Here is a 15,259-nt window from a genome sequence, read left to right on the forward strand (position 1 = left end):
TTGCCTCCCCAGGTATTAATATATACGCTAGGTTAATTAATAAGTAAAAAGTGATTTTATTAAATACAAAAAGTAGGATTTAAGTGGTTCCAAGTAATAGCAGACAGAACAAAGTCAATTACCAAGCAAAATAAAATAAAACATGCAAGTCTAAACCTAATACAGTAAGAAGCTGAATATTGATAAAATCTCACCCTCAGAGATGTTCCAATAAGCCTCTTTTACAGACTAGCCTCATTCTAGTCTGGGTCCAGCAATCACTCACACCCCCGTGGTTACTGTCCTTTGTTCCAGTTTCTTTCAGGTATCCTTTGGGGGTGGAGAGGCCATCTCTTGAACCAGCTGAAGACAAAATGGAGGGGTCTCCCAGGGGTTTAAATAGACTTTCTCTTGTGGGTGAACACCCCTCCCTCCCCCTGTGTAGAATCCCAGCTACAAGATGGAGTTTGGAAGTCACATGGGCAAGTCACATGTCCTTACAGGTAGTAGCCATTGTTCACATGCTACCTTGAACGACCTCAGATAGACTTCTTATGTGGATTGGAGCTTTCCAAGATCCATTGTCTGTTAAGCGTTTCTTGATTGTAACTTGCACATTCCTTTCTAAAGAAGCTGACCAAATGCCTTACTAAGGCTACTTAAAATCAAACAAGTACACAGCCAATATTCATAACTTCTAATACAACAATGACATATGCATACAAATAGGATGAATATATTCAGTAGATCATAACCTTTACAAAGATTATGTGGCATATGTAGCATAAAACATATTCCAGTTATGTATATGTACATTCATAAGCATATTCTCATAAAGCATTGTGGGGTGCAACGTCACAATGACCATTTCCATAAAACAGAGCTTGAGCTGTTTACCGTGATGTGTTCTTGCGATATTACTGCTCCTCTATCATCTTTGCTTCTCTTTCTGATTATTGGGTTGCTATTTGATTAAGTAGTTCCTCCTCCTCACCCAGAATTGTGCTAGGGCCTACCTCTGCTGCTGTGCAAAACTTTCCCAAGCAGCTGCAGAGTGAAAGAACCGTTAATGTTTGCTTCATTGCTGCCCGTTGGGTTCTGAAGAGCACTTGTGAAACTGAGCAGAATTTGGTCAACCTTACTTTGCTGCAGCTTGGAGAAACAGATGCATTGGAGCTGTCTGCATGTGCAGATACAGGAAGTCAGCACAGCATCACTTTGCATCTGGAAGGTTATCTTCCCATCCATAAAGGCTAAAAATCTTTTATGTTTCAAATGAAAACTTCATTTCCGCTGAAACTGATCACTTAGCTCTGCCTTCCCACCACCTGGAAAAGTTCCAACTTGCCACTGCACTTAGATAAGGGATTTTAAGTTCTGGTAAAAGCATGGTTTGTTCCTTTCTATACAGACAAGGCCAAACTTGATAAACATTGCTGTATAGAAAGGTTCTTACCCTCCTAGATAATGATTGAAAATCACCAGCCTCTGTAGTAGCAACACTGAGGAAGCCAACTGGGATGATGTAAATTTAACAATATTTTTTATACAGAAGAGGGCAGAACATAATATATACTTTACTAGGATACTGAATTTGACTGGTTGGTCTCTTACTCTCTAAAATTTGATCTAAAAGTTAAACTTTTGCTTGTTTTTGTTTTTTTTTAATAAGCCGACTGGAAAAGTTTTTTCTGAAGATCCGATGCACCAACCACTGGTCCATGTGAAAAGGATTGAGCTTCTCAGGAATGTGTGCAGAGATGCAGCGTTGAGAAATCTCTCTCATACTACTGTTTCCAAGTTTGTCTTGGACCGAATATTTGTTTGTGACAAGCACAAGATCCTATTCTGTCAGACTCCGAAAGTGGGCAACACTCAATGGAAAAAAGTCTTGATTGTTTTAAATGGTACCTACTTACTCTAATGAGTGTAAAGTTTTCGTTTGAGGGGGAAAGGGCTGAGTCACTAGAATGAGGGAAGCATTAAAACTAATTTCTTAACATTCTTCTTTACAAACAGATACTTAATTCCACTCATTCATTCCTTGCAGTTCCTTTTAGTCCTTTTTAAATGTCTCCTTCTGAAAAATTAAAAATTACCTTCTTTCTGCTAGAATAAATACCTTTGTAACTTACCTCAAAAGTGGTTTATCTGAGCCATTGAGAATTTATTTGGTGGATTTATTCTCACTGCAGGCCGGGCACCCTGTGAGTAGAAATTTTAAGCAAGTGAATCGTAAAGGATCACAATTCCCTAAACCAGGGTAATTTAAAACCTATGACTTGAACCAACAGCAAAAGGAACAGTTGTGATTTCAAGTGTCTAGCCATAAGAAAAAGTTTCATTTTTCAGCAGTACTGTAAGATTTCCGTGGCATAAAGCTGGAATTTCTATCTTGACAGCAATTCTCAGTTTTCAGTTTGGCAGCTGCTGCAGGTCTGTAACACTGGGATTTTGTATATACATTATTAATGGGCCATGGCATGAATTATGAAGAATCAATCATATCATTCACTTAAGGGTGTAGAATTGTAGCCTGGTCAGTGAAAATAAATTGTAGAATGACTTAAAACAGGAGAAAAGGAACAATGTTGTGATTTGTGTTAAAATAAATTTCTGACAGGTGCATGTTCTCTCTCTCTCTCTCTCTCTGAAGTGTTATGGTATGCGAACAAAAATAATTAACCTCATCAAAGCTATATCTCAAGGTGCAGTTTGCACAGTAAAAATAAATGCAGACTTGAGTGAATGGTTTAATGTAATCACTGATGTCAAACAAGGATGCATTTTCTCATCTTTCCTATTTGGTATTGCCACAGTTCATTTTGAGAAAAAATGTAGATGGATACAATACAGGCCTCACATGGCTCGACAACAGTACAACAGAAGATCTAGATAGTGTTAACGACATAGCTCTTCTGAGTTACTGCTCAACCAACACGTAAGCAAAGACCAAAAGTCCAGCATTGCAAAAAAAAAAAAAAACAGGCTTAGTAACTAATTATGAAAAAACAAATCTAATGAGAACTTCAGAAACTCCCAATTCAAGCATTATAGTAGAAGACAAAGGAATACAAAAGATGGGTCCATTCACATATCTTGGCAGTAATGTGCAAGCCTGTGGGGATATCCAAAAAGAAATAATGTTATGAACTGGCAAGACAGCAGCCGTATTCACCATCTTAAACAAGATTTGGTCATACAGAAATCTACCACTTAAAGACCAAACTACAAAGCTTGAACTCAAATGTTATTTCTCCCTCAACATATGGATGTGAAAGCTGGAAATCCACCAAAGGTACAGAATGATTTGGAAGCAAATGCCTCATGCAAATACTAGATATTGAATTAAATGAATTATAATAAATCTGAGATTCATCAGAAACTTCAATTACTTTTTATCTCTAGAGTTGTCCAGAAAAGATGATGAAAATGTCTGGGACATGAGTTAAGAATAAAGCTAGAACATCTGCCACTGGGCAGCTAGAGAAACACATAAAAGGGGCTGATGGAAAGATTGCCTCTACAGAACAGTACTAAGAGAGGGAAAACGTATGGGATTTAGAAGACATGCAAAGAGTGGCTCAGGATAGACAGAGATTGTGAAGCCTTGTCTGGGCCTTAAGCAATGTCTGATAGCGCAGGAAGGATGCAGATCCAGATGTTCTTATTGCAAAGCTTTTCTGAGTATGAACAACAGGATTAATCATTAGATTTGTAGAGTGTCTTACCTCCATCTTACTGGTTCAAATCCAGCCCTGGTTAATAGTGACAGAAAGTTACCACCATTTGATTATCGGTGGCCTATGTAAGATGCATTTGGTGGGCTTGTTCCAGTTCCCAGCAGGCAGGTGCCTGCTAACAAGGACCACCACCCCAGTTGGCACTAATCACATCCTCAGTGAGCAGTCTCAGCAGACAGGCCTAATGATAGAGTTGGTGACCTCTGCAGATCAGAGTTGATGTACACTCCTTAGGGCAGTATGGAGTAATTGACCCTGCCATTGCTTATGCTGTAACTTAGCTCTGAATGAATAGAAGACTTCAGTCTTCTAGGCTGTCAAGTCTGGCATTTGCCAGCATTCAATTTACACAAGAAAAGGGGAGGACAAAAAGCATTAATTATAAAACAGGAAAGACTGAGGACATTAAGATTCCAAGCTGTGTGAATTAGTCACTTCAGCCTTATTGACACTAGGCTTTTTCCTGAAACATGTTTCCTGGCACCAGTGCGACTCCAGCAGTGGGAGCACTTGTGTATAGGCACTGGTGGCTTTCATGGAGACTTGCTAGTCTGATGACACTGCACTTGTCCTTCCGCCCACATGGAATCCCACTGAGGTCCATGGCGCTCTATATTGGCACGTCACTGCAGGACTGGGGTCTTAAACTAGCTGTTACCCTTTCCTGCACCCTCACGTGCCTACAGAAAGACTGATAAACTAACATCTGTATGCTCACCATTCTGAATGTGTTATGTATTTTAGTCTCTTATGCAACACGGAAGGATCTGAAGTTTGGTAGTTTTCAATGTAGTTTTTCGTTTAATTAAAAAAGGACCCAAGCAAAGAAAGCTTGCCAGGAGCCTGACAGTGAAGTGTTTTGAGTTAACATGGTTCAGGTAGATGCTTTACAGTGTTCCCTGTTTGCTGGAAACTAAACTAAAAAAGCCAATCCCTCCTGCAACACTAAGCTTCAAAGTCTTTCCAGCTGGGTTATGTGGGAGGAAAGTTGTGGGAAGGGAAGGGAGGGCTGACAGATAATGCTTGTTTAACATGCATTATTAAGAGATTTGAATGCTTGTTTGGTTTAGACGAGCTATGTTACAAATCTGTATTTTTTTGAGTGTTGAACAGCCATTAGTGTTGCAGTCTGAATCTTCCCTTATTTAACAGCTTTTGTACCTAGTAACCATAGATACTAATGCCACAGAAGAGAGAAAAAATACCACTGAGAGACAAATACCCTTCCCCACCTCTTTTAAAGGTAACCTTTTCTGTCTTCTTTATTTAGGAGCTTTTTCTTCCATAGAAGAGATCCCAGAGAACATTGTACATGACCATGAGAAGAACGGACTTCCACGCTTATCCTCTTTCAGTGACTCTGAAATTCAAAAACGGTAAGATGCGATTTCCCATGGAGAGAGAGAGGTTTCTGAACGAAAGAGGAAAATTAGGAGGATCACATACTAAAATGCAGATCGCACCAAGGAGATTTCAGTTTCTGTTACATGGTGTTACCACTGGTGTAACACTGCTGATTCCGTTGATGTTGGTGTTACCATCTGAGTTCAGAAGTGTAAAACCAACATTACTGGTGAAATGGAGTGGAGAATCAAACCCAGGCTGTGCTTAGATGTGCTTAGGATTTCTCTGGCTCATCTGTTACCTATATAACACGTAAGTGCTCAGGGTGTTTTAAATAAAAGATAGTCGAAGATTCCTTTCTCAGAAAAACTTACAATCTAAGGGCCAGATTGTGCCACCTTTATTCACATCAACAAGTGCCTTACTTCGTAAGTAATGCTACTGAAATCATTTGGGCCCTGAGAAGGGTTGAGGAAGTGGGAGGATAGGAACAAAATGATTGTGGTCACTTAGAATCATAGAATCATAGAATATCAGGGTTGGAAGGGACCCCAGAAGGTCATCCAGTCCAACCCCCTGCTCAAAGCAGGACCAAGTCCCAGTTAAATCATCCTAGCCAGGGCTTTGTCAAGCCTGACCTTAAAAACCTCTAAGGAAGGAGATTCTACCACCTCCCTAGGTAACGCATTCCAGTGTTTCACCACCCTCTTAGTGAAAAAGTTTTTCCTAATATCCAATCTAAACCTCCCCCATTGCAACTTGAGACCATTACTCCTCGTTCTGTCATCTGCTACCATTGAGAACAGTCTAGAGCCATCCTCTTTGAAACCCCCTTTCAGGTAGTTGAAAGCAGCTATCAAATCCCCCCTCATTCTTCTCTTCTGCAGACTAAACAATCCCAGCTCCCTCAGCCTCTCCTCATAAGTCATGTGCTCTAGACCCCTAATCATTTTTGTTGCCCTTCGCTGTACTCTTTCCAATTTATCCACATCCTTCTTGTAGTGTGGGGCCCAAAACTGGACACAGTACTCCAGATGAGGCCTCACCAGTGTCGAATAGAGGGGAACGATCACGTCCCTCGATCTGCTCGCTATGCCCCTACTTATACATCCCAAAATGCCATTGGCCTTCTTGGCAACAAGGGCACACTGCTGACTCATATCCAGCTTCTCGTCCACTGTCACCCCTAGGTCCTTTTCCGCAGAACTGCTGCCGAGCCATTCGGTCCCTAGTCTGTAGCGGTGCATTGGATTCTTCCATCCTAAGTGCAGGACCCTGCACTTATCCTTATTGAACCTCATTAGATTTCTTTTGGCCCAATCTTCCAATTTGTCTAGGTCCTTCTGTATCCTATCCCTCCCCTCCAGCGTATCTACCACTCCTCCCAGTTTAGTATCATCCGCAAATTTGCTGAGAGTGCAATCCACACCATCCTCCAGATCATTTATGAAGATATTGAACAAAACGGGCCCCAGGACCGACCCCTGGGGCACTCCACTTGACACCGGCTGCCAACTAGACATGGAGCCATTGATCACTACCCGTTGAGCCCGACAATCTAGCCAGCTTTCTACCCACCTTATAGTGCATTCATCCAGCCCATACTTCCTTAACTTGCTGACAAGAATGCTGTGGGAGACCGTGTCAAAAGCTTTGCTAAAGTCAAGAAACAATACATCCACTGCTTTCCCTTCATCCACAGAACCAGTAATCTCATCATAAAAGGCGATTAGATTAGTCAGGCATGACCTTCCCTTGGTGAATCCATGCTGACTGTTCCTGATCACTTTCCTCTCCTCTAAGTGCTTCAGGATTGATTCTTTGAGGACCTGCTCCATGATTTTTCCAGGGACTGAGGTGAGGCTGACCGGCCTGTAGTTCCCAGGATCCTCCTTCTTCCCTTTTTTAAAGATGGGCACTACATTAGCCTTTTTCCAGTCATCCGGGACTTCCCCCGTTCGCCACGAGTTTTCAAAGATAATGGCCAAGGGCTCTCCAATCACAGCCGCCAATTCCCTCAGCACTCTCGGATGCAATTCGTCCGGCCCCATGGACTTGTGCACGTCCAGCTTTTCTAAATAGTCCCTAACCACCTCTATCTCTACAGAGGGCTGGCCATCTCTTCCCCATTTTGTGATGCCCAGCACAGCAGTCTGGGAGCTGACCTTGTTAGTGAAAACAGAGGCAAAAAAAGCATTGAGTACATTAGCTTTTTCCACATCCTCTGTCACTAGCTTGCCTCCCTCATTCAGTAAGGGGCCCACACTTTCCTTGGCTTTCTTCTTGTTGCCAACATACCTGAAGAAACCCTTCTTGTTGCTCTTGACATCTCTTTCTAGCTGCAGCTCCAGGTGCGATTTGGCCCTCCTGATATCTTTCCTACATGCCCGAGCAATATTTTTATACTCTTCCCTGGTCATATGTCCAACCTTCCACTTCTTGTAAGCTTCTTTTTTATGTTTAAGATCCGCTAGGATTTCACCATTAAGCCAAGCTGGTCGCCTGCCATATTTACTATTCTTTCGACTCATCGGGATGGTTTGTCCCTGTAACCTCAACAGGGATTCCTTGAAATACAGCCAGCTCTCCTGGACTCCCTTCCCTTTCATGTTAGTCCCCCAGGGGATCCTGGCCATCTGTTCCCTGAGGGAGTCAAAGTCTGCTTTCCTGAAGTCCAGGGTCCGTATCCTGCTGCTTACCTTTCTTCCCTGCGTCAGGATCCTGAACTCAACCAACTCATGGTCACTGCCTCCCAGATTCCCATCCACTTTTGCTTCCCCCACTAATTCTACCCGGTTTGTGAGCAGCAGGTCAAGAAAAGCGCTCCCCCTAGTTGGCTCCCCTAGCACTTGCACCAGGAAATTGTCCCCTACGCTTTCCAAAAACTTCCTGGATTGTCTATGCACCGCTGTATTGCTCTCCCAGCAGATATCAGGAAAATTAAAGTCACCCATGAGAATCAGGGCATGCGATCTAGTAGCTTCCGTGAGTTGCCGGAAGAAAGCCTCATCCACCTCATCCCCCTGGTCCGGTGGTCTATAGCAGACTCCCACCATGACATCACTCTTGTTGCACACACTTCTAAACTTAATCCAGAGACACTCAGGTTTTTCCACAGTTTCGTACCGGAGCTCTGAGCAGTCATACTGCTCCCTTACATACAGTGCTACTCCCCCACCTTTTCTGCCCTGCCTGTCCTTCCTGAACAGTTTATAACCATCCATGACTGTACTCCAGTCATGTGAGTTATCCCACCAAGTCTCTGTTATTCCAATCACGTCATAATTCTTTGACATCACCAGGACCTCCAGTTCTCCCTGCTTGTTTCCAAGGCTTTGTGCATTTGTATATAAGCACTTGAGATAACCTGTTGATCGCCCCTCATTCCCAGTATGAGGCAGGAGCCCTCCCCTCACAGACATTCCTGCCTGTGCTTCCTCCCGGTATCCCGCTTTCCCACTTATCTCAGGGCTTTGGTCTCCTTCCCCCGGTGAACCTAGTTTAAAGCCCTCCTCACTAGGTTAGCCAGCCTGCTGGCAAAGATGTTCTTCCCTCTCTTCGTAAGATGGAGCCCGTCTCTGCCCAGCACTCCTCCTTCATGGAACACCATCCCATGGTCAAAGAATCCAAAGCCTTCTCTCCGACACCACCTGCGTAGCCATTCGTTGACCTCCACGATTCGACGGTCCCTACCCAGGCCTTTTCCTTCCACGGGGAGGATGGACGAGAACACCACTTGCGCCTCCAACTCCTTTATCCTTCTTCCCAGAGCCACGTAGTCCGCAGTGATCCGCTCAAGGTCATTCTTGGCAGTATCATTGGTGCCCACGTGGAGAAGCAGGAAGGGGTAGCGATCCGAGGGCTTGATGAGTCTCGGCAGTCTCTCCGTCACATCACGAATCTTAGCCCCTGGCAAGCAGCAGACTTCTCGGTTTTCCCGGTCAGGGCGGCAGATAGATGACTCAGTCCCCCGGAGGAGAGAGTCCCCGACCACCACCACCCGCCTTCTCCTCTTGGGAGTGGTGGTCGTGGAACCCCCAACCTCAGGACATCGCATCTCATGCCTCCCAACCAGCGGAGTCTCCTTCTGCTTTCTCCCCCCAGACATATCATCTGGTCCACTCTCCGCATTGGTACCTGTGGAGAGAACATGAAAGCGGTTAGTTACCTGTGTCTGTGTTACTGGAACCCGGACATTCCGCTTACCTCTTCTGGAGGTCACATGTTGCCAAGCTTCTTCACTGGCCTCTTGGACTCTTAGGAGACTTGTGCCCGGATGGTTATGAAAATATAGTTTTTTGTTGAATATAAGACTAAGGGGTTTTATAAGCCACCTTGGTTTTGAGAAGGGATCGTTCCATAACAGAAAGGTGACATCTCATTTGAGGCCAGGTCCAAAGCTCATTTGAGCCTAGGTCTGAGAGATAGATGAAAAGTGGGCTACTTCTTATGAGTCATATTCTTGGTGTTTCAGAGGTCGTATTTTATCTCAGTTTTGTGGCTCTTTGGTACGTAGTTCACTTTTTCTATCTGTTTAATCCCTTCCATTTCTGTTTTCTTTTAGACTGAATTTATACTTCAAGTTTTTTATTGTAAGAGATCCATTTGAAAGACTTATTTCTGCATTTAAGGACAAGTTTGTCCACAATCCTCGATTTGAACCTTGGTACAGGCATGAAATTGCTCCTGGCATTATTCGGAAATACAGGAAGAACCGCACAGAGACCAAGGGGCTGCAGTTTGAGGACTTTGTGCGCTATTTGGGAGACCCTAACCACCGATGGCTAGATGTTCAGTTTGGTGATCACATAATTCATTGGGTAACATACGTGGAACTTTGTGCCCCATGTGAAATAACGTATAGTGTGATTGGACACCATGAAACCCTGGAGGATGATGCTCCATATATCTTGAAAGAAGCAGGAATAGACCATCTGGTATCGTATCCCACAATTCCACCAGGAATAACGGTATACAACAAAACAAAGGTAGAGCATTATTTCTCAGGAATTAGCAAGAGAGATATAAGACGCCTATATGCCCGCTTTGAAGGAGACTTTAAACTCTTTGGATATCGGGAACCAGATTTCTTACTAAACTGATGCCTAGAAACTCTGAAGACATGTCTATCAGATTAAACTAAAGCATATGAATACCAGCTGAAGCACTGACAGAACTGGGATTGACAGTAGTGTACCACTGTTTTCTAGTTTTTTGATGTTGCTCCATTTTTCAGTGGAATATTTGTCACACGAGCAGTTAGGGGTTCCTAACTGTTAGCCACTGACCATGTTTTCAACATATGACATTGCAATCTTCTATTATGAATTAAATCTGTCTCATCCAACATATATACTGTACTTATCCCCTCTTCCCAAGGAAAAAGAGGAAGAAATCAATAGGCTATAAAAGAGCATCAAATAGAATGCAATGTAAAATGTTGTAAAGCATTTCGTAAAGATACCAGTTTTGTGAAATGTAAGGGGACCTGATGCTTATAAAAAGAAGTGTGGAGTTTCTCATGGGCTATGAAAACTAGAGGCTGACATAGGACCAAAAACCGATGATGCGCTAGAAAAGCAAAAGACATCTAGAGTCTGCTGTGTGGCTGCTATAATCGTTGTGCTGAGCTAATGCTGTTTTTTGCGATACACATAAAATGAGTCTAACTTGACAGAAGCTTCAGTCCTATCCAAAAAGGGCAGATTCCAGAGGCTGTTTGTTTTTATTTTGTGTCATGGTGTTATCTGTACTTACTATCAGTAGTAAGTACAGATAACAAATGAAATAATGATTCATTTTTTAATTGTTAACTTCCAAGCTTGTATGTTGTCTGAAAACTTGAGGTGGAGCATAGATCCCAACAAGAAACTCGGAAGGACTGTTGGGGAGACTTTGAGGAAAACTAATTAAAAAGTACAGATGAATTGTATTTGCAAGAGCAAATATAGAAGCCAAGACCCACTTTCTAAATAGTGTGCATTTTAACGTTGTTTATTTTCTAATGTTTCAGGCTGTTACAAATATTAAATAAGCCATGAAAACAAGAAAGCATATGAACATAAAAGTTGCCATAATTATTTGGACCAATAGTCCAGCCACTCCAGTATCCTGCTTCCAGCAGTGATCAGTACCTGATGCTTCAGAGAAAAACAAATCCCCTCCCGAAATGTACCTCCCCAATTCTAAATGGGTAGATTCATTCTTGACTCTTCCCAGTGATCAGTTGGCATAATGCCCTAAATCAAAGGTGCCCAAACTTTATGCCATCAGCTTTGGCAACTTGCCAGGAGTTCAAGAGCTACACTTTTGTGTATACATTTTTAAATCAAAATTAAATTAACACAACCATAGTATTTGCCTGTGCATGCACTGTTCCTGTTTGATTACAAGACGTCTTTTTGTTTTTTAGTTCACCAGCAATAAAAACCTGTGGTTGATCAGCTTTGCCCCCACCCTGCAGTAAGTGGCAGAGGGAAGACCACAGCTGCATTTTAGGATTCGCAGAGACATATTTGGCTGCCGAGCGGCATTTTTGGTATCTCTCTCCTAAAGGATGAATTTTGAATATAATAGTGTCTCAACTTCCATGGCTAGAATCATTAACGATGGCCATAAAGTTGTGGAGTCTTTCGTTCTAAATCCAGCCACAGTATTTGTGTGGATAGCCTCCTGTGGCAGGGCAAAGGAAGTATCTTACACCTGTGAACTTAAAAAAGGAAAACCAGTGCCAAATAGGACATGGGCTGCTGTCCTCGGAAAGGAAGTCCTTTAGTAGCTGGATGTGATTCCAGAAGCATATTGACAGACTGTTTGGTCTAAGGGAGACTTGTTACTGGGCATTGTTCACAAAAGAGCAGTCTATGGTGGCAAAGCTTGAAGTGCTCTTGTTTTTCTTGAAAAAGCAGCAGTTACAATGTCTTAGATTTGTTACTTCTTAACTGATAATTAAAGGATGTAACAGCTCAGTTATTTTTATATGAAGTCATAGAAAAGTATATTGTTAAATGCCTTTCAGAGCTAATGAGCTGATTGATTACCTCTCTATTGAATTAAAATGTAACAATGTGAATAATGTATAGTGAATTAAGGCCTTAAAGTTTAGTCCTAATAAAAGTGAAGTAGAATTTTTCTCTCTCAAGCAAAAGATACTGATCACATAACTGTGTCTGGTTTTATTCTTCTTAGCATAGTGTTTGGTACTAGATGCAGTGACCTACTAAGTTCAGTTAAATTACTATTCTGTGACCTTTTTCTAATTGTTCCATACTCCTAGCTCTGTGCTCCTACACTTTACAGTCTGGAATTGGAATGCTCATTATCTTTTTCTCAATTTGTAACTGAAATATACTAAAACAATATTCCTCTGAGCTACTTTTTCTATGTGGAAATCTTCATTCTTTTGTGGTTAATAGCATTTCAGGAATAATTGTGGATGAATACTATAGAAACTACTTAACACTCAGGTCATGTCTATGCTAGAAAGTTAGGTCAACACAAGGTATGTTGGCATAAAGTCACCTCAGAGAGTATAATGAAAGTTTCATTGAGATCTCTTAGGAGAATTCATTGGTATAAGAGAGGAGGAGGACCAGGCTAAAATGAGAGGACCAAGCTTAAGAAGGAGGACTAGGCTAAAATGGTGAAAACCACGCAGGAGGAAGAGAGGAGAGGCGGACGAATGGAAGAGTGGAGCAAGAAAGGCCGCAACATGGGGAGCAGTGGCCAACATAGGGTGCACACGGAACCCATGAGGCAAGGTGCGGGCCTTCCATCCCAGCTCCTTTGAGACTTGTCATAAGAACTGCCATACTGGGTCAGACCAATGGTCTATCCAGCCCAATATACATTTAGCCCAGCATCCTGTCTTCCGACAGTGGCCTATGCCAGGTGCTTCAGAGGGGATGAAGAGAACAGGTAATCACCAGGTGATCCATCCCTTGTCATTCCAAGCTTCTAGCAAACAAAGGTTAGGGATACTTCAGAGCATGGTTTTGCATTCCTGCCCATCCTGGCTAATAGCCACTGATGGATGTTTCCTCCATGAATTTATCTAGTTCTTTTTTGAACCCTGTTATAGTCTTGACCTTCACAGCATCCTCTGACAAAGAGTTCCACAGGTTGACTGTGCATTGTGTGAAGAAATACTTCCTTTTGTTTGTTTTAAACCTGCTGCCTATTAATTTTATTGGGTGACCTTTAGTTCTTGTGTTATGAGAAGGAGTAAGTAACATTTCCTTATTTACTTTCTCCACACCAGTCATGATTTTATTGACCTCTATCATATCCCCCCTTAGTCATCTCTTTTCCAATCTGAAAAGTTCCAGTCTTATTAATCTCTCCTCATATGGAAACCATTCCATACCTCTAATCAGTTTTTTGCCCTTTTCTGAACCTTTTCCAATTCCAATATATCTTTTTTGAGATGGGGTGACTGCATCTGCACACAGTGCTTAAGATGTGGGCATACCATGTATTTAGAGGCATTATGATATTTTCTGTCTTATTATCTATCCCCTTCCTAATAATTCCCAACATTGTTAGCATTTTTGACTGCCACTGCATATTGAGGAGATGTTTTCAGAGAACTATCCACAATGACTCCAAGATCTATTGCTTGAGTGGTAACAGCTAATTTGGACCCCAACATTTTATATGTATAGCTGGAATTGTGTTTTCCAATGTGCATTACTTTGCATTTATCAGCATTGAATTTCATCTGCCATTTTGTTGCCCAGTCACACAGTTTTGTGAGATCCCTGTGTAACTCTTCACAGTCAGCTTTAACTATCTTGAGTAGTTTTGTATCACCTGCAGATTTTGCCACCTCACTATGTACTCCTTTTTTCCAGATCATTTATGAATATGTTGAACAGCACTGGTCCCAGTACAGACCCCTGCGTGACACCACTATTTACCTCTCTCCGTTCTGAAAACTGACCATTTATATCTACCCTTTGTTTCCTATCTTTTAACCAGTTACTGGTCCCCGAAAGGAGCTTCCTTCTTGCCCCATGACAGTTTGTCATTGAAATAGTGTCTATATTGGTGGCTGTACATACTGAGCTCCTCTTCTCTTGCACCAGAGAAAACTGCTGGTGGCATGGCTCTCTCCTCTACCAAATTCCCTTTATATAAAATGAGTCAAGTACATTATGGGGGCTCAAAGAATCTTCTTGCTGACCCTCCTCAAAACAGTAAGGCCAGGCCTGCGCTCATAATGAACATAGTTGACAGGAATCAGATAACTGTAGGTGGAGGGAGGAAATTGTATATCCGGTTAAGGACCAATTATCACGTGAGCTAATGCCCCTTTACACCACCCTGTCAGTACAACGTGGTCTTAAAATAGGCATCAAATTAATTTACATTCACTATAAGGCCCCTTTACATTGCCAGAGTGGTGTAAAGAGGCCTTGGGATAGATGAGAGTTGGGCCCTAAAGGCTTAATTTAGCTGAATGGCTAAGGCACCTAGATAACTGCTCCCTGCACGTCATCCCCGTAGGTCACCAGATTTACAGATGGCGTGCAACTGCGAGAGCAGGGGGACAGAGAAGTGTGCTGATTAATTTGCAGCAGAGTGTGTGTGTTCTGTGGCGCTGCCATGGGGACAGTTGCAGAATTATATTCTTCTATTAGCAATCAAATCCACAGTGTTATTGTCCAGAATGTATTGCAGGCTGATGCCTCCCCTCGGAAAGAGAATGAGTCTGTCTCCCTCAAGTTTTCACCCTACTTTGGTGCTGCCTTGTGCAGAACTTCATTGGGGTGTTTTTAATAGACTTGTGTTTAACTTTAGAATGCTCCATTGATTTCCCTTTGTCATCTGTTGCAATTGCTTGAGGTGCCATAAGCCCATTGCCACCAGAGCAGCTGTACAGCTCTGAATGCACTGTAGTGTGCCTTGCCTTGTAATAAGAGAAGAGTCCCTGCAAGGCAAGCAGCAATACACTTCCAGTTGAACAGCTGATGGCAACAGGCTGACATTATCCAGAGGAAATACAACAGCTGACAAATGATGCTACTTAGTGCTAAGTAACACTTAATCATAATTTCCCCTTATTAAGGAAGGCAGAGAGTGCAGGGGCAAAGGAACGTACTTTTGCCTGGAGTCATAACAAGCAATGACCTTGACAAAAATTCCAGACAGCACTGAAAACCGCACCTGCTAGTCAATCTAAAACCCTCTAT

At 42.4% G+C, this 15,259-nt stretch overlaps 1 protein-coding gene across 8 annotated transcripts in view; it reads left to right on the forward strand.

Annotated features, from left to right (window-relative positions):
• Nucleotides 1-11,823, forward strand: part of CHST10 (carbohydrate sulfotransferase 10) — a 32,616-nt gene extending 20,793 nt beyond the window's left edge. For 6 of the 8 annotated variants that reach the window (XM_038386243.2, XM_038386200.2, XM_038386220.2 and 3 more), the window contains exons 4-6: nt 1,652-1,886; nt 4,993-5,098; nt 9,631-11,823. In XM_038386243.2, the coding sequence (XP_038242171.1) occupies nt 1,652-1,886; nt 4,993-5,098; nt 9,631-10,168 (879 nt within the window). In that variant the 3' untranslated portion in view covers nt 10,169-11,823. Of the gene's footprint in view, nt 1-429; nt 483-1,651; nt 1,887-4,992; nt 5,099-9,630 lie in introns of those variants that run through there. The other 2 variants (XM_043516626.1, XM_043516584.1) reach the window with 2 other exon arrangements.
• Nucleotides 11,824-15,259: the final 3,436 nt, after the last annotated feature.

The sequence above is a fragment of the Dermochelys coriacea genome, chromosome 1 (assembly GCF_009764565.3).
Source record: "Dermochelys coriacea isolate rDerCor1 chromosome 1, rDerCor1.pri.v4, whole genome shotgun sequence".
NCBI lineage: Eukaryota > Metazoa > Chordata > Testudines > Dermochelyidae > Dermochelys > Dermochelys coriacea.